The following is a 20,966-nucleotide window of genomic DNA, read 5'->3' as shown; positions in this document are numbered from 1 at the left end:
CCTGAATCCCAGCCCCAACCTGGTCCTGAAGAACTACTGACTGAAATATTCATAGAAGCAGCCACTACCACTTAACATATTCCTGAAAATTAAGCAAAATGCGTGGTACATTTACTGCATTAGAACTGAGTTCCTGGGAGCTCTGAGAGGATTTCAGAACCCTACTTCCTGTGCCTGCCTTACTAATCCCTTGCTTCACTTCAACTTTGGCTGGCCAGTGTCAAGCAACAGGATGCTGGCTCCCTGTTTCTCAGTTTCAGAGATGAATTATTTCCATTACAAAACTTCAGAAACTTTGAGCAGGTGAAAGAAAGAGGACAATGGATGATGACAACCTACGGAAAACGGCTCACACTGCAGAAAATAATGAAATAAGCACAAGGCAGAGCTTAGACGTGTGATGCCGTGATGGGTCACAGTCCCTAGGCCGCCGCTGTTCCGTCACTAAGCGGACACTGGGTCCCTGGCGGACTAAAAGTCACTCCCGGCCACCGGCAGAGCGCGGGGCAGGGCGGTGTCAGGTACAGCCCCGAGCCCCGGCCGCCCCAGCTGCCAGCATGGAAGTGCCAGAGTCCGGCCCTGCGGGATGTGCCAGAGTCCGGCTCTGCGGGATGTGCCAGAGTCCGGCCCTGCGGGATGTGCCAGCGCTCCGGCCCTGAGGGATGTGCCAGCGCTCCGGCCCTGAGGGATGTGCCAGCGTCCGGCCCTGCGGGATGTGCCAGCGTCCGGCCCTGCGGGATGTGCCAGCGCTCCGGCACTGCGGGATGTGCCGGCGCTCCCGCACTGCGGGATGTGCCAGCGTCCGGCACTGCGGGATGTGCCGGCGCTCCCGCACTGCGGGATGTGCCGGTGTCCGGCCCTGCGGGATGTGCCAGCGTCCGGCACTGCGGGATGTGCCAGCGCTCCGGCACTGCGGGATGTGCCGGTGTCCGGCCCTGAGGGATGTGCCGGTGTCCGGCCCTGCGGGATGTGCCAGCGCTCCGGCCCTGCGGGATGTGCCAGCGTCCGGCCCTGAGGGATGTGCCGGTGTCCGGCCCTGCGGGATGTGCCAGCGTCCGGCACTGCGGGATGTGCCAGCGCCTGCGGCCGCTCGAGGAGCGCCTCTGCCGCCTCCGCAGCAGCCCCCGGGGCGGCTCCGCGCCCGCCGCTCCACGGGCGAGCCGCTGCATTACACGGGCCCTCAGCAGCTCCCGGGCTTGCCGCGGAGCACCTCCGCCCCTGCGGGTACAGGGGGCGACACGGGAAGCCGGGCAGGGCAGCACCGCATCCCGCCTTTGCTTCGCTCCCCTCTCCTCCCTCCGCCCCCGGCCGATAACACGGCAAGTGACAGAGCGATGTGGCCGCTGCTCACCGGGCGCGCCGGGCCCCACTGGCTCCCGCTGCCGCCGTCGTTCCCAGCGCTGTTCCCGACGCCGCTCCCGCTGCCGCCGCCGATGCCGTTCCGGGTCGCGCGGGGCGGCGCAGGCGCGGCGGCGGGAGGCGGCGGAAGGCGGCGCGATGGCGGCCAAGCGCAAGGCCGAGGCGCTGATCCCGGCCGAGGAGAGCGACCAGCTGCTGATCCGGCCCCTGTGAGCGCCGGGGGACGCGGGGCGCGGGGCGCGGGGCCGGGCCGGGCCGGGGCAGCGGCGCTGCGAGCTGCCTCTTGCCCGGTACAGAGCTGCCGGCTGAGGGGGGTTGTGCCAGCGTTCCACAAGCGGTGTTTCTGGGACAGCTGGAATTGGGCTTATTCGGCCCAGTTTGTTACTTAGGTGAACTTTAATTATGCGTGTCAATAGTTTGAGAGTGCTCAGTAAAAAAAAAAAAAAACAAAAGAGGCCAAAATAATTTCCTCAGACGGGTTGTTGGTTGTTTTTATTTCTGCTGCGTTACGTAGGGCCTCACTGCCTTTAGGATAAGTACAGCTGTTCAGGTACTTCGATAAATGAGCTTAAAAGGGCCGTGCAGTTGTTATTTCTACGCAGAAAAATAATCCCAGTAGAGGCATCCAGTGTAGTTACATCTGTGTGGTGTGGGTTGTTTCGGTCCTCATGACTTTGCTATCCCTTTGCAGAGGTGCTGGCCAAGAAGTAGGAAGGTCATGCATCATTCTGGAGTTTAAAGGAAGAAAAATAATGGTAATTATTGCATGGATATGTTTGTACGCCCTCTTAATGTGCTACTTCAGATGACTGAAGTGATCTCAGATGTTGCAGGTTAAATTCAGCCTCTGCACTGGAGTCAGACACAGTGCTAGAGAAGGCACATTTTGTAGCCTTCTGAAACATGTATGGTATTAGGCATCACAGAGCCTGTGCTGTCATATAAAACCATATCCCCATGGAGAATGTATGAACTTCCAACCCAAACCATTCTGCTTGAAATCCGGTGTTAAAGTGATGTTTAATGAAGAAAAAACTTTTTTTTGTGTGATGCTAAAAGTTACCAGTCACTAATAAGTATGTCATAGACCAAGATGGAAGAGGGGTTTTTATACATTCTGCTAGAAGCTTTAATTTTCTTTCATTTTTCAGCTTGATTGTGGAATCCATCCTGGGCTGGAAGGAATGGATGCTCTTCCTTACATTGATTTGATAGATCCAGCTGAGATTGATCTTCTCCTCATTAGCCAGTAAGTGGCACCTAAAAGCACAAATACCTTGAGGTCATGGTCTGAGCTGTGTTCACTTGCAGGTCATTAAGATAGGCTGAAAAATAGGTGTTATTTGGATGGTAGGGAAAAATGCTAGTTTCCAGGTTTTAGGATCTCAATTTATAATTAAGGACTGAATATTGATGATGTTCATTCACTTTTGACATTACAGCTCTTTTCTGGGGTCACTGTGATCTCTGACTGTTTTACAGCCTGGCCTGCTTTAACACCATTGTGATAGCTCGTGCAGTGAGTTTTCTACACAAAGAGTGAAGAAGAATTTTGGTTGTGTTTTTTGCTCTATTGGCTTTGAATTGGAGAAGTTCTTGGAGATTTACACAAGCTTTGAATGTGTTTTATGTATTGCTTACTGGCTGAGAGATAAGGAGATAATTTCTATCTAAATTATGTAATCAGTAATAAAAAGCTCTCCATAAAATCCTGAGCTTGTTTGTTCTACACATATTTTAAAAGTAGTTTCTTAAGATGGGTCAAACTGGAGTGTGAACAAATAATTTAATTTTCAGAGATCATGTTTTACTCTGTAGTGTGCAATATGCAAAATCAGGATTGTGGTTTTAGCTTTCATGTATCTTTGTCTAGTGTCCCTGGTTACTGTTCCTTTTCTCCCTCTAAATTTTTATGGAAATTACAAAAAGAAGGTCATTTTAATACTATACATGTAACACCTTGTCAATTAATGGAGAATTTCCTGTATTAGTTTTACCTTTTCTTAGTTGTATTTCTAGTCACCTGTCTGTAGAACGTAGACCAGCACAGTTAAAAACAAGGTTGAAAATTTTGTTTCTGGATTTTCATGACACCATGTTAGTCCAGTAAAGTAGTGAATTACAGATATTATATATTAGTGTTGTGTAATATGAATGTATTAATTGGATTTGTGTGTCTGTTTTAAGCTTCCATTTAGATCACTGTGGGGCTTTGCCATGGTTCTTACAGAAAACAAGTTTTAAGGGAAGGACGTTTATGACTCATGCCACAAAAGCTATTTACAGATGGCTTCTTTCAGACTATGTTAAAGTCAGGTAAGCTAACCCATGGGCTGTCTCTTCTTGAATTATTTCACCTATTATTTCCCTTTCCAACGGGAAACTTGAAATGAAGCTACCAAAAGTAGCTGGGTGAACCTGGATGTTGTCTTAAGTAACAACATTACATATAATCAGATGAGAAGTAATGAATCATTTTACTACTTCATGGATAGTTTGAAGTGAATTTTAAGCTTCTAAAGATACAATTCAGTCTTCAGGACAAGGACAGATTAAATATACAAAGGGGGCTCTGTTATTTACATGTTGGGGCTTTTTTCTGTCTTATATTTTTTGTTTTCTTGTGTTTCGTGCCTTGACACATTATTGCCATGTGACTGCAATTGTCCTGAGCTTATCTCAACTGTTTTGAGCTTGGATCAGAAACTTGATGAACAGTCCTCTTTTAACTTGTTTCTTCTGGGCTGGTAGGAAAAGCATGGATCCATGTGGTTTTTGAGGACTGTTAAAAGATAAGTTGCAGGTCTCTGCCCAGGACTGGGAACCTTTTGAGAAACACAGAGCAGATTCTTAACTAAAAAGACTCTTCTAGAATGGCCTTTCAAACGAAAGGTACCTTAACTGTCCTTAAGGAGCTACATTAGAGTAGCTGGACTTGGTTTCTAGCATAGGAGATGTGGTGTTACTGAATGGAAATGGGTCAGTGGGGAATACCCGGGAAGTGTTTTTCCAGCAGTTCAGATGAGCTGATACTCAGCCATTTCACTTGTACCCAGTAACATCTCAGCGGATGACATGCTGTACACGGAAACAGACCTCGAAGAAAGCATGGACAAGATTGAGACCATCAACTTCCATGAAGTGAAAGAGGTGGCAGGAATCAAATTCTGGTGCTACCATGCAGGCCACGTTCTGGGAGCAGCCATGTTTATGATTGAAATAGCTGGTGTGAAGGTATTTGCTCTTTCTTAAAAGTTGAAATGAAGCTTGAGTAATAAATGTAGTCATTAACTATTATTGTCTCTTATGCCCTACCACTGTGGCTGGAGCTGTCCAATAGACTTGGACTCAGGTCAGGGTGAGAAGCCTTGGCTTGGGACATGTATTTTCTCATTGATTAAAACTGGTAAGTGACACAGATTAGGTAAAATGTTTGGATTGTATGGAAGTCTGAGACATGACACAGACTTGGAACCACAAAACATGTAGTTTCCCTTGCTGGGCTGATCAGAGGCAGGTGGTAGCTGAGGGATTGTGTGGAATTGCATTGTAGTAAAATCTGTGAACAGATGTTTATTTCTGTAATTCTCATTTACGGCTTCTGCCTGTCTCAAGTTCTTAAATGGCATTTGTCAATGTATGTGAGTTACATTTTTCTCATAACACTCCTATGCTAAAGTACCTAAAGAAATAAGAATATTATTATTCATTTTAGGCACAGAGGGATTAAATAAATAATATAATCACAGGCAGAACTGTGCCAAAACCAGACACTTGAAACACATCTCATGAATTGGAGTTCAGCAGGATAATCACTGTCCAAGAAAAGTTTTACATGGCCCTGAAGAGGGAAGAGAGAAGGTGGTTCTGAGGCTTGCTGCCCAGTAGGAGTTTGTTCATGATTTATAAAGATTGAAAATTATATGAGTTTTAACTTTTAAAAAATCCTAGAAATAGAACTGAGTTTACAATTATCACAATAAAATTTAGATCTCTTAGTGTTTCTTTTTTGGTTTTTTTTCCTGATTAAGGCATGATGAAGAAAATTTTCCTCTTGCTATGCATGACTCAAATAGATTGAGTTTTAATATCACTATTTTCATTAATTCCCTGTGATAGTAGGTTACCTGGCAGACCAGGTGTCTTCTGTCACTGACTGTATGTTATATATTATTCACATTTTCATCAATGGAATTATTGTTTAATCAAAAAATGTCAGTTTTGAAATGATCAATTTGGGCGCAAGAGTTGCATTCACCCCGCAGTTAAGAATCCATTAAAAATAAGTAACAATTAAAAGTTACTCCTTGGTGTATTGGGGAACATGATTCTTCCACTTGGAAAATCAATTAGATTACAGGATTTTTTTTAGTATCAGAAAATATTACAAGAATTTCTAATAAATAATTTTATTGGATTATATTTTCATTCTGGTATGTAAATGCGGTTTGATCTTTGATTTACTTCTTCATAGGAGTTGCTATATTTTATGTTATGTCTATTTTTACTTCATTGTGGTCAGTGCAAGAAGGCTGAAAATGGCACCTTGCTATCTGAAATGAAAAATAAGAGCTTAATAATTTTTTACCTGGTTTTGTTGGAATGATGTTACTTCTTGAAAAACCTTTACTATTGAAATTTAAATACTTGTAGTACTGTTACCTAAAATTGTAAGCACTGCTCACAGAAGAAGAGTATTATTTAAAGTACAGCTGACCTTTTTATCAAAAATTCATTACAACCATCTTTGCACAGCCTTTTAAAGGCTGCTGACTGGTAGAACCTGTAACCAGAGCACCTGCTTCTCTTTGTCTCCCGACAGCTGTTATATACAGGTGATTTCTCAAGGCAGGAAGATAGACACCTGATGGCAGCTGAGATTCCCAATATTAAACCTGACATTCTTATAATTGTAAGTTTTGCAAAATTATTTCTTTCTGTTAGTGATTAATTATGGATTAGGGATAAGACTTGACTAAGGCCAAAACAGAATGACAAAGACGGTGGAGATTTAGTGGTACTGATTTGTGTTAAATATCCAAAATACTTGGGTGTTCAGAACTCAGACATTGCTTCCCACTGGATTGAAAAGTCTAATTATAATTTTATAATTCTTCTGATGAAGCTCCTTCAGGCTCTAGACAGACCTTTCTGAGATGGGAGATTTATTAGATTTCAGCTTGCATTACACCAACCCAAATTTAACCAGATGTCTCTTTTAGTAGATCCTAAGCTACTTCCAGATATGTTAAGAGTTTGTCCTTGGTGGAGGTGCCCTGAGTGTTATTCCATATTTTGTTTTGGTTTTTGAGTGAAATTATTTTATTCTGAATCCACGTTTGGAAAATAGAAGCTTAAGGGAAACTTTATAAGTAACAGTTTTAGCTGGAAGCAACACTGAGAACTTTTAAAATTATTTCGTTTACAGTGTCCTTTCTAGCTGATCTCTGTAACTGATAATCTAATTTTAAGTTACATCAAAATCTTGTGTTTTGTGTAATTTGTGTATTTTTAGTCTGGGGTTATACCATGGCACTGTCAGTGTGATCATCAAAGTTCTGGCAGCATTTCTAGTTAGGAAAATAAATGTGTTAAATTTGAAACCTCTCAAAAGAAGCATTGAAATTAATAGCTCTAATTTCTTTAGTGCCAACAGGGTCTGTCTGTCTAAATTGCTTGGAGGGATTTGGGAGCAGGGAAGTTTTGGTTATTTGCCTTGGCAGGGTTGTTTTGGAAACTTGGGGGAACTTTTCCCATTCTTTGACCTTTCTCCTTCCTCTCCCCACCATGTCGACACTAGTATGTTTATCTGCTTTTTTTTTGTTGGGTTCAGAGAAGATCAGGAATTACTCTGTCAGCCCTTTCAGTGCTCTGTCTCTCCATTTGCAGGAATCCACATATGGCACTCACATTCACGAGAAGAGGGAGGAGCGGGAGGCGAGGTTCTGCAACACCGTTCATGACATCGTGAACAGAGGGGGCCGAGGGCTCATCCCTGTGTTTGCCCTGGGTCGAGCTCAAGAGCTGCTCCTAATCTTAGGTGTGTACCTTCCCAGCTGCTCTTAATGGAAAGGCACAGAAAGGGATTTAGAATGTTTTCAGCTATCATAACTCCTCCAACAACTCTTTGGCCATTTCGCAGTGTGTTATTTACCTAATAATTTAATATATAATGCATGTTATAATATATAATGCAAAAGGTCCAGTAAACCAACCAGCAATTCTGCTTTGTGATGTAGGATGGGAGACCTAGAAAGGAGGAGTGGTAATATGTTCTTGGCTTTTGAATCTTTTTGAATCAGGATGTCAGCAAATAGGGACAATTACTACCAATAGAAAAATAACAACAGGAAACAACAACGACTGTTTAACTTAAACTGTACTGCTAAAAAAGGGGTGTATTTTCTTCCAAAGTTCTGCTATTTTTGCACTTTAATTTACAAACCTGTATGAAGAACTCTTTATAGGAAAAGCTTAGAAGACCATAGAAGACACTTCCAACACTTCTGAAGTCCTAATAATAATGAAAAGTAAATTAGGCTTTTGAACAAAAGTGAGTGAGAATTGCCCATGAACATAACAAGCTACTTCACATAAAGTATATAGATAGTTGTTACAAGGTACTTCAGAAAAAATAGCTTTTAAGTAAATTATTCCCAGGCCTCTTTCCTTCCTTTCAGCACATTTAATTGGTACTGTGTTACATGATTTTTTTCACTAGTCTTTCTGCTCGTTCAAAGGCTGGCAAGATCAAAAGAAAATATCTCAAGCTTAAAATGCATAAATTTAGAAGTGTTGAATATGAAGTGTTCCCTAAACTACCTGAAATTTTTCTCACTTTTCATTTCAGTTTAGCTCAGTATTAGAAACTAATTTGTTTTTAAAATGTTGTACTAGTCTATTCAGGTGTTAACAAGAAACTAAGATCTAGGTGTGGAGTAGTATTTGATGTTGTAGAATTATTTACTATTTACCATTAATTGCGAAGGGTTTTTTTCATTTATAGAGAACATGAAAACAACATTTTCAACCTTATGTGGCCATTAGGTTGTAATTTGTTTGCCTCTCATTGCTGTGTGTAGATATTAAAGTGAATTTCTAAAGATAAGCTTGAAAATATATCTAGGAAAGCTAGACATGCAATTGGATGCTTAATTAGGTAGAAAATGCAATTGCATCTCATACGGCTACGCAGCTGAGCCTGCAGGCTTCTGTGTTTATTTTTCTTCTTTCTGTAGCTGTGTGACAAAAATAAAATACTGTGTTATGGTGTAGACAGTTACGATGATTAATTCAGTTTGTTACTGGTTATCTTTCACTGGCTGTTTCCACCTTACCCCTGATCTTATTAAGGTAGCCATGGCAGTGAGCCTCTCTGAAATGTTGTGAGAGGTTTTGCCTGCAAATCAGAAATGTTAGTTAAAAGCCCATTGTAATGTCATTGTAAATGCACAAAAGAATGTACCTCTATTTTTGAACGATTATGCCTCAATTGTGCAACATGGGTATCTTTCAGACTAGCAGAAATGTATCCAAAAGGGAAAATGGATAAGTTACAATTTTACTGCTGCATTCAGACCTCTTCTTTGTGTTTAGGAAAGGTCATGGCTGCTGTCATCAATGATAAAATAAGTTGGGGTTAATGGAGGCTCTTTCCTTGGTTTTGTTCCAGTTGGGCTTGTAAAATACAACTGTTCGTGCTATACAGAAAGCCAGGCTTGATAATTGAGTGGTTCCTTCTCACCTTGAACTCCATGGATTTATTTTACAGAATGTTCATACAGTGAATTCTCACAAACAAATCTGTGTGCAGATGTCCCTGGCTCTTAGATGTGCAATTATCATTTGACAGGGACATTTTAACTTTATTGTGGAGGTGTACTGTTGTCATAAATGTAGAGTTACTGCAGTGTAGTATCATGTGTACTTTAAATCTTGTAGCTGAAGGTGGTGGTTGATTGAAATTTGACCTGCCAAAAGGATCTGAAGTTCACCTTTGTCATGTTTGTTTGCCTGTTTGTTTTTACTGGTTGTATATAGTTCTAGCTGATGACGGTTTTAGAAAACCAGGAGAAAGCAAAGAGGCTGTGATGGTGATTTTCTGTACTAAAAATGACAAAGTCCACTAGTAAATCTGTTTTACAAGAATTACTAATGTTTCTGAGAAGCACACACTTTATAAATAATCCTGTAGATGGAATTTTGTGTTTTGTTGTTTGGTGGCTGGGTTTTTTTTGTTTTGTTCTTTTTTATTATTTTGTTTGTTTTTTTTTTTTAGATGAATACTGGCAGAATCATCCTGAACTCCATGATATCCCCATATACTATGCCTCCTCTTTGGCAAAGAAATGTATGGCAGTTTATCAGACATACGTCAATGCCATGAATGACAAAATCCGCAAGCAAATTAACATCAACAATCCTTTTGTTTTCAAGCACATTAGTAATCTGAAGGTAAGTTTGATATTCTTACAAAAAGATGAACATGGCTGAAGAGTTCATATTTGCTGAATAGTTTGCATGTTTAATATCCTGATATCACAGAATATTCTGAGTTAGAAGGGACACACAAGGATCATTGAGTCCAACTCTGATGTGAGTTGCCCCTCCAGGGATTGAATCCACAACCTTGGTATGTTTTTAGCACCGTGCTCTAATCAGCTGAGCCAATCAATATCCTTAATATCCTAATAGATTGATTAGGTCCAGGTTTACCTGCTGTCCCAGTGCTTAGAGGGCTGTTTGAGGGAAGCTTACGCCCCAACATTTTTTTCACTCTAGATCCCTGTACTTGCAGTTTACTTCTTGTGGGTATCAGTAAGATGAAGTTTCCTGCAAAAGGCACTTTTTGTGAGGATGGGGTATAGTCTGTGAGGATGGGGTATAGTCTGTGAACACAGGGCCCTTGTACATTGTTCAGGGGTGCAGCTGGGCTATCCTTTGTTTAAGTGAGATGTGATAACTGATATTCTTACTGTGTCTTTCTAGAGTATGGATCACTTTGATGACATCGGCCCAAGTGTTGTGATGGCTTCCCCAGGTATGATGCAGAGTGGCTTATCCAGAGAGCTGTTTGAGAGCTGGTGCACAGATAAGAGAAATGGAGTCATTATTGCAGGCTACTGTGTTGAAGGAACTCTTGCTAAGGTGAGTTGCTAATGCACCACAACTTCCTAATTACAGGTAGCATTCGTGTTAGGTTTTAAAAGAATTGGTCAATAGGAAGTTCCTTATTTGATTTACTAAAATTGTTGTTGGGTATGTATGAGTACGTAGTCAAAACTGGTTGCTTTTGGCTAATACTAATGAAAAGTACAGAAAATTTGCATGTGGTCATTTTCAGTCATGTTATATAGAATAATCTTTTCTAGGGGCAGTTGTCTTGTAATGAAAAAGAATGATTGATACTTTAGACCTCTTCACTGCTTAATTTTTCAAGAAGGTAGCCCTAATCCTAATTCTAGAGAAGTTGCAAGTCTAACAGTATTTATATGTCAGAAACCAGACTGCCTTGTGCACCTTGTGCCATTGACCATCTGTAGGGAATGAAATCCTTCCAAATTCCAGCAGCTAAGGGCAACTACAGCATAATTTTGCCTTTAGAGATAGAAATCACACACTTGTTACTGTTTTGATACAAGTTAGAGAGATTTATTTAGAAAAAGGATGAGCCTCCAGGTCTGCTGAGGATACACAAGATGAAATGGTGTGTGTTGTGCATGCGTTTTTCATGTGTCCAGTGTGTGTTCTGGGCAGTTTGAGAGATTTTTTTTCACTGCTTCACATTTAACATGGTTGCCACTATTATTTCATGAATTTTTGAAAGGTAAAGCATTAGTTATATGGCATCTATAGGAGTCTTTACTTTTTTTAATTAAAGTGTTTTTTATTTTCTAGCACATCATGTCTGAACCTGAAGAGATCACAACTATGTCAGGGCAAAAACTCCCACTGAAGATGTCTGTGGATTACATTTCTTTCTCTGCTCACACAGATTATCAACAAACTAGTGAATTTATCCGGGCCCTGAAACCTCCACATGTGGTCAGTATCCATGCTGCCCATTTCTCCAGAGTGAGATTCATCAAACCAGCTCACAGCCTTGAGTCAAGGCAGGGACTGGTGTCTAGCAGTAGCCAGCATCCCTGTGCTTTGAATAATTAAAGGTGGAGGTTTTAATCATTTTTTGTCAAGTTATCTTAGCAAAGTAAAAATCACAACTTCTTGAGTATGTGCATGTGGGATCCCTGGGGATGACTTTCCATACAGTAGTGTAAACCATAATCTGTTTCAGCAGTGTTTTGAGCAGTAAGATGTAGTATGGGACAATGTTAAGCTGGGGATGCTGGTATTGGAATAATTCACTGGAATTGGCCCTGAAATAAATGAGAAAACATTGGTTGAAGGTATGTGCAGACAGCAAAAGACAAAGACAGCACATGGAGGGAGAAACATGAGCAAATCATAGGCTGTAGAAGGTGTGAAGGACCAGAATGTGAAAATGGAGACTAGGATTTGAAACTGATGGTAGAACAGTGTGCAAGCACAGATAAGAAAGAAAAAAAAAAAATCACGGAAGAGAATTAACTTGGCAAAGAAAATTGTCAAGTGTGAAGCATCCTCTTTGAATTGCATGTTTATTATATTTACACACAGAAATATAAAGCTAACTGACTTCTGTTGAACTTAAATTAATACTTCCCTTTCACAATACAACAATATATTTGTGTGTGAAAACTTAAATGGGACCTCTGTAATGCACTCTGCTTCGTAGCATGGATTTTTCAACTCATACTCAGGACTGTGAAATCCCACCTTTCAAATAATGCAGAGAATTTGCAGGCACAGAACTGTAATTAAGCTCATGTTTCCTATGCTGTGACCTCATGGAATTGCATTTTTATAAAGATGAGATAGAATATAGCAGTTTTCTTGGATAGTTTGCTTATTAAACATGTCTGTTTGGACAAATAATTTCTGCTAAAAGGAAAACTGTCCTTTCTAGATTTTAGTTCATGGTGAGCAGAATGAAATGGCCAGATTGAAAGCAGCACTGATACGGGAGTATGAGGATAATGATGAAGTTCATATAGAAGTTCATAATCCTAGGAATACTGAAGCTGTGACATTAAACTTCAGAGGAGAAAAACTTGCCAAGGTATGAAATCAGTGTTTTCTTATATGTAGAACAGTATTTTCTTCTGGTGTAAAGCTGCATGTTATCTTTGTAGCCTCTCTTTTTAATTGACTTCAAATTACATATTTTCCAGGGTCTCAAAGGATGTGAATGTTTTTAGTTGTTTAGTTGTATTTGGGGTTTGGTTCAGGGGTTTTTATTTTGAGGTTATTTTTTGCTGTTTTGGGGGTTTTTTGGTTCTTCACTCTTACAAACTTTTCTTGTATTATGTCTCAGAAAGTTTCTAGGTTACTCTAAAGTTCTTTTGTTTTCAGAGCTAATTTTATACTCTGATTTTTCTGAGAGAACCATATTTCATCTCCATAATTACTTGAAGCTGTGAATGATTCAGATTGCCTTGTTGCACTATATGTGTTTTTTCTCTCCAGGTGATGGGATCTTTAGCAGATAAAAAACCAGAGCAGGGACAGAGAATTTCTGGAATCCTAGTTAAAAGAAATTTTAACTATCACATCCTTTCTCCATGTGACCTCTCCAGTAAGTACAGACTTACAGACTTACAGACATGTGAGCAATGGGTTATCCTTTAAGGGGTAAGAGCTGGTTACTTCTGCAAATGGAGCAGAATTAACTAAATTCCTCGTGTGATCAGTGGGTAATTGAAACGTACTGTGTCATTAAAACACTTATAGTTCTGGGTTTCTTTTCTGCAGTTTTGTGTTTCATCAGCAATTAGTGAACATCTTAGTTTTATTTCTTATTTGCCACAAGTTCCAAAGTACTGTAGTGAGACAAAACACATTTAACTCATTATTCACTCAAATTAAAAATGTTTCCTTTCTCTAACAGAAAAGAAGCCAAGTTCCATTTCCCTTCTGGTTACTTAAAACCTTTATATCTGAAAGAATATGCATAAAGCATTCCAGTGATAACAAAAAAAAATAACCTCAATCAATAGTCCTGCCATTTTCATATGTCATATGAAATATGAAATAATTATGAAATAATGTCATATGAAATATGTCATATGAAATAATGACATAAAATGTCATTTGTTTTTAGTGTAAAAAGCTACAGAACAGAGAAAATATTTACATAATCCTCCTATGTTTTTTATTACTCAGGGAATTGATCTATTCTCAGAATAGAAGAGGAATTAAATCTAAGGTCAGAAGAGCCTGGGGGAAAGCAGTTCTGCTGCCCTAGTTCATTGTTTGTCTCTAATAGGGAGGATAATAAAACAAGCTGGTTTCCTAACCACAAATATATTATTTATCTTATAACAGGTGTTCTGCCTTCCTCTTTATGAATTGCCCTTTTCAGCCCCCTTGTCTTAAATGTATCAATGCTCTTGTTTATCTATAATAGCAATTCTGTTTATTAGAAAATAAACCCAGAGGGCTAATTTTTAACATGCACTTTTTTAAAACGGTTTCAGATTACACGGACTTGGCGATGAGCACAGTGACGCAGACACAAGCCATTCCCTACACGGGCCCTTTCAATCTGCTTTGTTACCAGCTGCAGAAACTCACCGGTGCGTGCCTGGGAGGACACGGCCGTGGGTTACACTGGCCAGCCTTTAAAACAACCTCCAGTATTCAGAGGTCTTCTGAGTGGAGATTCCTTTGTATTTTACAGCTTTCCTTAGAGTATGCAGCTTCTGCCAGATCCAGTTCATGAGTGTGCCACAGCTTTGGGGAGGATACTACTGCATTCATATTACAAAGTGATGAGCATATAGCAATATAGATCATAGGCTGATTTCTGTCTCCTTCAGCCCCCAGAGTGAGTGCTCTGGCCACTCTGATGGAAACTTTATTAATTGATCTTGTACCTCTAGCCCCAAATGGAATGGCTAATGCCATCCAATTAATCAAAACAAGAGCTCTGCTCCCCTTTGGGACAGACAGCCTCGTCTGTGCCTCCCCAAGAGGCATGAATTGGCTTTTCCTGGATGAGAAGCCATTGAAACCTGACACTGGGATGATCCCCTGTGCCTTTCTCTGCCTTTCTCAAGGGTTAGGGGCAGCTCCTATCCTAGGTACACACACCTTGCAGATTCCCAGATTTAAAGCTCAGAATTTTTTTAATTCTCTAGTGTCAGAATCTAATTCATGTCACTAGCAAAGAGAACACCTATATTCAGTTGAGGTTCAGGTCTCATAACCCAAGTGCTAGCAGGCACACAAGGGCTTTTCATTTAAGCTCTGTGCTTATGTGAGCAATGGGTTATCCTTTAAGGGGTAAGAGCTGGTTACTTCTGCAAATGGAGCAGAATTAACTAAATTCCTCGTGTGTTTTCTTTTTTGTTGGTGTACTCAGTGTACTAAGCTAGTCAAATAAAAGAATTCAAACCAAGTGGCCAATATTAACTATTAAAAAAACCCCAAACAATCCAGAACAAAGAAAATAATATTGTCAGGTAAGGGAAGAGAGTATGGGATTCCATTTTGTGAGCTACTCTGAGCAGTTGTGGTAACAGACAGCCTCTCCTATTCTTAAACTGACTTATTTTCTTATGTGAGTAAAGTTATTCTTGCTTTCAGTATAATTTCCTTATTGCTAACCATTTGTTGTCACTTCTTAGGTGATGTTGAAGAAATAGAAATCCAACAAAAACCAGCCCTGAAGGTTTTCAAAAATATTACTGTGATCCAGGAACCAGGCATGGTAGTCCTTGAGGTGGGCATTGGTGAGGGAGAAAGAAGTATTTTGTTCTCCAGTTTCTTCAAAACAATACCATAGACATGCAATGCAGAACTCAATGTTTTAAGGAGCTTTCTATCATATGACAAGTAGAGCAAAGGCTAGAACAAAGTTCCCCTTAAGCTGTGGTCCTGTGTGGATGTGTTTTGTTTGATTTAGCCAGTGCCAGTTAGATTTTTTGTTGTATCTCATGAGTATAATGGCAGATTTGGTGCCCTTTTTTTATTTGGCAGATAGTAATTGGAAATAACATTAAATGGTGTTCCTTCCTCCCCCAAAGAGTTGTGGTAATTGTTTTGTAAATGTACTCAGAACTGTTCAAAAGCTTGAATTTTTCATGGGAAGTTACTGGAGTACACCCAGTTAAAAGTAGTTAATAATTTGGTGTGAAATATATGACAGTCATTTGAAGCTGCAATTCAGAGAAAAGCAAAAAGGAGAATGCAATTAATTTTATATTGTCTTTATGCTGCATTATTCACTCAGTCTAAATAATGATTTTTTTTTTTTGTCTTCTAGTGGGTGGCAAATCCTGCTAATGATATGTATGCAGACACTGTAACAACAGTGATACTGGAAGTTCAGTCAAATCCCAAAATACAGAAAGGTATAAGTTTAGTGTATTCTTATTTAACTGAGGCATTTCTTTTTTTTTTTTTTTACATCAAGCTTAGAGGGAAATAATGCCTTCCAATTGCCATATTGTCTTTCTTTGCCTTATGGAACTTACTAGGGAGTAAAATTTGCTACTTAAAAACAGAAATTACAGGTTGGTCTTCATTATTTGTGATATGTTCATTTGTTGAACCTTTCTCTTACATGGCAACTGATAACTGACTGTGGAAAACATGGCCTTATTTAAAATAAACTTTGTACAAAAAACCTAAAGTGATTAAGTCTTGTATGGTGCAATCCAGGCCATTTTTTGATTCTAGGATTCTATATGGACAGATGTTTTCACTGGATTACCCCTCTTGTCTTTTTATTATATATTTTAATAATTTTGTATATTAGCAGTCAGTGTTCCTTAGGGGTTTAGTCTCATACCTGACTCAATGCATTTGTTAAAAATCCTTTCACCTGAGTTTATAAAGTCCCATAACAGTTCTAACTCTGGGGGTAAAGATTTTCCAGTCACTTTGACCCGAACAAATTCAGAGTGTAATGTTCTGACCTTGGTTGTGATAATTTTCACTATATAAGTCCTTCTGGCCATGTCCTCATGTTCTACTCTTTGAGACTAGCCAAAAAGAGAAATTTTATTTTTGAATGATACTTTGACCACCTCTTTTTTTTTTCTTTTTTTTTAAACAGATGGAAAAAACTGTTTTGCTGTTTTGCCAGATGTTTTTTATTTCATATTGTAATACCTGTTTTACTCTGTTTTTTCATAGTCCACACTTTCTCTGTATGATTTGTTAGTGACAGTATCTAGATTCTCCACCTTTCACCACCCTGAAATGAATTCTTTGTATTTTTATGGGCTTTTATCATTATCTCCCATGTTGTTTTATGGTGCTGATTTTGCCTGCTAATCTCAGGTGTGGCTTCTTTCGGGATTTTTTTTTGTTTTTATTTGGAGCAAAAACATTCAAAAGAATTCTTGCAGTTGTGTATTTTAGGGTATGTACACAGGATCAAAAGAGATCAGATTAAAATATCTTCAGTTATTTTTGCTTAGCTGACCATGTGCCTGTGTTTGCCTCATTTCCAGGATAAAATTATATCTTGCTTAGTACGTTCGTTACTGCATCTTATCTAAGCAATAGTAAATTTTAATATATTTATTCAGGCTTTTTTATTATTACTAAGATTTAAGCTCGGTCACTTGCAGTTGTAAAGTTTTTCAAAGAATTATGCAGCAACTTACTACCAATGTGTTCTGAATTATTCAGCTGATTTAGAAGTATTGGAAACCAGTTTTTCAAAAGACTTAAAGTTTTTTGTGTCCATCAGTGGAAAGGTAACAATTTTCACAACTGCCCTTACCTACAGACTTCTGACTCTTTAACAATCAAATACTTAAATAATTATGTTCAAAAGAAAATTGCTTGTTTTACACTACCTCTTAATTTTGAAACCAGGTCTGAAAAAATGCATTGTTTTTATTTCAACTTCTCTATGCTGAAATATATTCCAGAATGTCTGTGCTTGTTACTACTGCTCACATTCAGTATAAAATAAAACTGTCCAGTTTTATATTATTTTTTTTTTCATTCTCTGCATGCTCCCAGCCTCCATGATGTGGTAGTTTAACGTAATCAGAGAAAATGGAGGTATTATAAACAACTGTAGATTATTTTCTCTATTTAAAGTAAAGGATATGTGAGATGTAATGGGTGTTAAGAATAAACAGAAGTAAAAAGTCAGAATGTGAATTCGGAAATTTTTTACTTTAAAATATTATAAGTACAGGAATATATAATGGAAATGCATGCATTTCCTTGGCTCTCTTTTTTCAAATAAATTGTTTAAACATAGATATATTTTATTTATTTATTGGAGTGTTTTTCAGGAAAGGCAGTTTGTAAATGGCATCTATCAATTAGCCATTTTCCCTCCCAGTAAATGTCTGTGAAAGTAAATTCTTTTTTTTCTTTTCAGCTGCAGTAAATAAGATTTCCAAAAAAATAGATATGGATGTATATAGGAAGAGAATGGAGATCATGCTTCAGTAAGTTGGTATATATTTTTCTAAAGGAAAATGAGCAATGTTAACCATGTAAATAGAACAGTCTTAGTATAAAAGGGTTTAAAGATAGTTATGTAAAAATACTTCATGCAAATTTACTTCAGTCTAATTTCTGTGAAGGCCAGGAACTAAGTAAAGAAAGAGGGACAGTAAAAAGTTCTCAGGACCAATAAAATTTTGAATACAGGGCCCAGTTCTGTCTTCCAGAAGCAAATTTTTAAATTGTCCCAAAAGTTATGCTACAAATGGTTTATAAAAACAACTTTGGATCACATATCTTTTAAAACTTACTCTGATGTGTTCTGTTACTTGTGTAGAAATCTTGCCTCTTTTGAAATCAAAGGAATCCTTCCCTTTGTTTATGACGAGATTATTTTGGTAACATTTTACTGTTATTTGATACCCACTCTCATAATAAGGATTTATGTTTTTAATTACATCGGAGTGAGTTAAATAATTGTTGCTGAAAGGTGATACTCACCTGATGAAGTGACCTCAGGGTCAATAGAAAAACCTAAATTTGCTGTTTGGCCACACCTTACACTCCCGGGTCTTTGCTTTAGGGATATGTTTGGAGAGGACTGTGTGAGTTCCAAAGATGACTCCGTGCTGTGCATCACCGTGGATGGAAAGACTGCCAACATTTCCCTGGACACTCGGGTATGTAAAGCAAAGCACTTCAGTGTGTGCTGTGTTCAGCAGTCTCCTGTCTGGCACACGGTGCTGCCTGCACTGTCATGTACTCACTTGCTAAGGAAATGTACTTGGTATCAAAACAGAGAGCATTGTTAACTAAAAAATGCTAGCAATGTTTATGCAACAAATGCAGTACATTTGGAAAAAAACCCTAGTATTTTTCAGCAGCTCAGTTGTATGACAAAAATGAATAAAGCAAGATTGTAGTTAACATTTTTTAAATGCTTGTAAAGCATGGCTCTGGTCTGAATAATTGAACAGTTACAGGGTAGGAATGTTGTTAATATTTTTTTTGGTCATCTTTAGCTCCTTTTGGAGCTAAATTGAAAGCCTGAAATACTCACAAAAAGAAATATTTTATCAATTTACTATCTTACAGAATTGGATTTCATACATGTTAGAAGGGTGCTTTAAGAAGCCATCACACCTAGTATTTTGAATAATTTAAAACTGGAAAGAATGGTTAAAGCCATGTCCTTCATGTTCTTAAGCATTTTAATATGTTGACTTTGTCATTACTAATAACATATTAAACGTAGCTTATATATTGCCTCTGTTCATAGTAATAATGTAATATAAATTCATTCTACAGAGCACCTCTCACATGCTTTCTTTAAGGGGTCACAACAAATGTTATTCTACAAATCCAGAAAAAAAGGTTAGCCCGTGCCAAAAATTTGTTACCTATTGAAACAAAACAAGTGAATGTTAATTACCTTAAGAAAATAGTGAAAAACAGTGGTTAACACACAACTTGTGCTATCTCTTTTCAATTCTTTAATAAGAAATCCTACATTTCAGTTTGTACATAGTATAGAAAAATAAAGGACTGGTGAAAGAACTCTTGAAATAAAGCAAAAAGTAACTAGACTGGAAAAGGATGCATGCTGCTTAATCAAGAATTCTGATTTCATTTTTCTAATACCTTATTATTGTTAAAAGATTTGTATACAGACAGAAACCCCAGTGGCAGTTCAGTTACAACAGGGTGTATCTTTGCAGTACTTACTGTACAGTCTGTGTTGGCAATGGCAAGCTTGTGCCATTGTGAACCAGATTTTACAAGGCAGATCTGCCCTTCTTTACATGTGTATATATCTTATAAAACTTTACTTGCTTTAAAATAAAAAGCTGTTTAGCTAGATCTGACTGGTGGGACACACGGAATTTTTTTTTCCGTGTTAACACAGTGTCTTACAGTTAACATGATTTTAATAACGTTTCTAGATAACATTAAATGCATTTTTGCTGTTTTAAGTGCCTTTCTCCCCCTCGCCCCAAACCTTTATGGTTGGAAAAATCAGAAGAGTAACAAGTTGATACTGAATTAAAGGAGGTATAGTCTTAGACTCTAGAAAGGCCACAGGCCCAAGAACAGTATTATTACTCCAATGCTGCCCTTTGTTTCTGAGGTAGAGCAGTCAGGAATGTAGATCAAGTTTCATGTTTGGGGTGGGCATCTTTCTCTAGGAAAATTTGTTTTAGTAAAAAATAAATTTATTTTGGTTATTTTTGTGTAAATGTCATCGTGTGTGGAAACATCAGTGTGGTGCCTCTACCTCTAGTGACTGCATGTGTTTTGCAGTGTTAACCTAATCCAGTATGAGTGAATATACAGATAAAGCAAAATCTCCAGGAACTTAATCTTTTGTGATTTTTTGATTACATTTGATTTCAAATCAAATGTACTCCACAAAATTTAGTGCATTTTACATAGCAGTTTTGAGCATAAGACTCAAAATTAAGCTTCTTGCTCCTCAGCAGGACTTGCTTAGGTCTTCTCTTAACTCCTCTGTGTGCTGGCACACCACTGAAAAATATACACTGCTGCTCTTGATAATTTCCATGACTACTTTTTCGTTTCCCCTCACGAGCATTCTTTGTGTGCTGGCAGGAGCACGAAGTGCCTGTTGTTGTAACATCCTTCTGTCTCTGTTCCAGACAGTTGACTGCGAGCCAGGAAGCGAAGATGACGAATCCCTTTGTGAAATGGTGGAACTGGCAGCACAAAGGCTTTATGATGCCCTCAGCCCTGTATACTGACCTCTGTAGATACTTAGGATACCTAAAAAAAAATCTTCTAAATTTTCAGTTTATTTGAGCTATTTTTTACAAATCAATAGATTTTTTTTCTTGAGTAAGTCAAAGGTTTGAATTCTGTGAATGTGAAAGTGACGAGTTATTTCACATAATGGATCAGCAACCTTGTAACAACTGTATTTGTGTTTATAGATGCAGTTAAATCAGGCAAAGTGTGCATATGTTCTGTTACATGCACATACAAGAAATAATTCTTAACCTGATACAGAATTACAAAGATTAAATGGAGTTATGTATTTTTGAATATTAAAATCTGCTGGAAGATAAATTTGA

The 20,966-nt window shown here is 38.7% G+C and overlaps 2 protein-coding genes across 5 annotated transcripts in view; one reads left to right on the top strand and one right to left on the bottom strand.

Moving 5' to 3' along the window:
- The window catches only part of ITGB1BP1 (integrin subunit beta 1 binding protein 1), a 9,208-nt gene extending 7,714 nt beyond the window's left edge, over window positions 1-1,494 (bottom strand). The window contains exon 1 of one of the 4 annotated variants that reach the window (XM_002197719.7): window positions 1,352-1,494. The gene's annotated coding sequence lies outside the window, so the exon portion shown is untranslated. The remainder of the gene's footprint in view (window positions 1-1,351) is intronic. The other 3 variants (XM_072926373.1, XM_072926376.1, XM_072926374.1) reach the window with 3 other exon arrangements.
- On the top strand, window positions 1,320-20,966 carry CPSF3 (cleavage and polyadenylation specific factor 3). The gene is given in 19 exon segments (XM_002196219.7): window positions 1,320-1,480; window positions 1,482-1,568; window positions 2,051-2,114; window positions 2,511-2,608; window positions 3,547-3,675; window positions 4,416-4,593; window positions 6,182-6,271; window positions 7,249-7,399; window positions 9,638-9,813; window positions 10,348-10,506; window positions 11,257-11,403; window positions 12,365-12,517; window positions 12,925-13,033; window positions 13,935-14,033; window positions 15,087-15,181; window positions 15,725-15,812; window positions 17,810-17,879; window positions 18,461-18,557; window positions 20,535-20,966. Coding segments are annotated over 19 exon segments (2,238 nt in total). The 5' UTR covers window positions 1,320-1,334; the 3' UTR covers window positions 20,637-20,966.

This window comes from Taeniopygia guttata, chromosome 3, assembly GCF_048771995.1.
Source record: "Taeniopygia guttata chromosome 3, bTaeGut7.mat, whole genome shotgun sequence".
Lineage (NCBI taxonomy): Eukaryota > Metazoa > Chordata > Aves > Passeriformes > Estrildidae > Taeniopygia > Taeniopygia guttata.
This window is presented reverse-complemented; position numbering and strand designations above follow the sequence as displayed.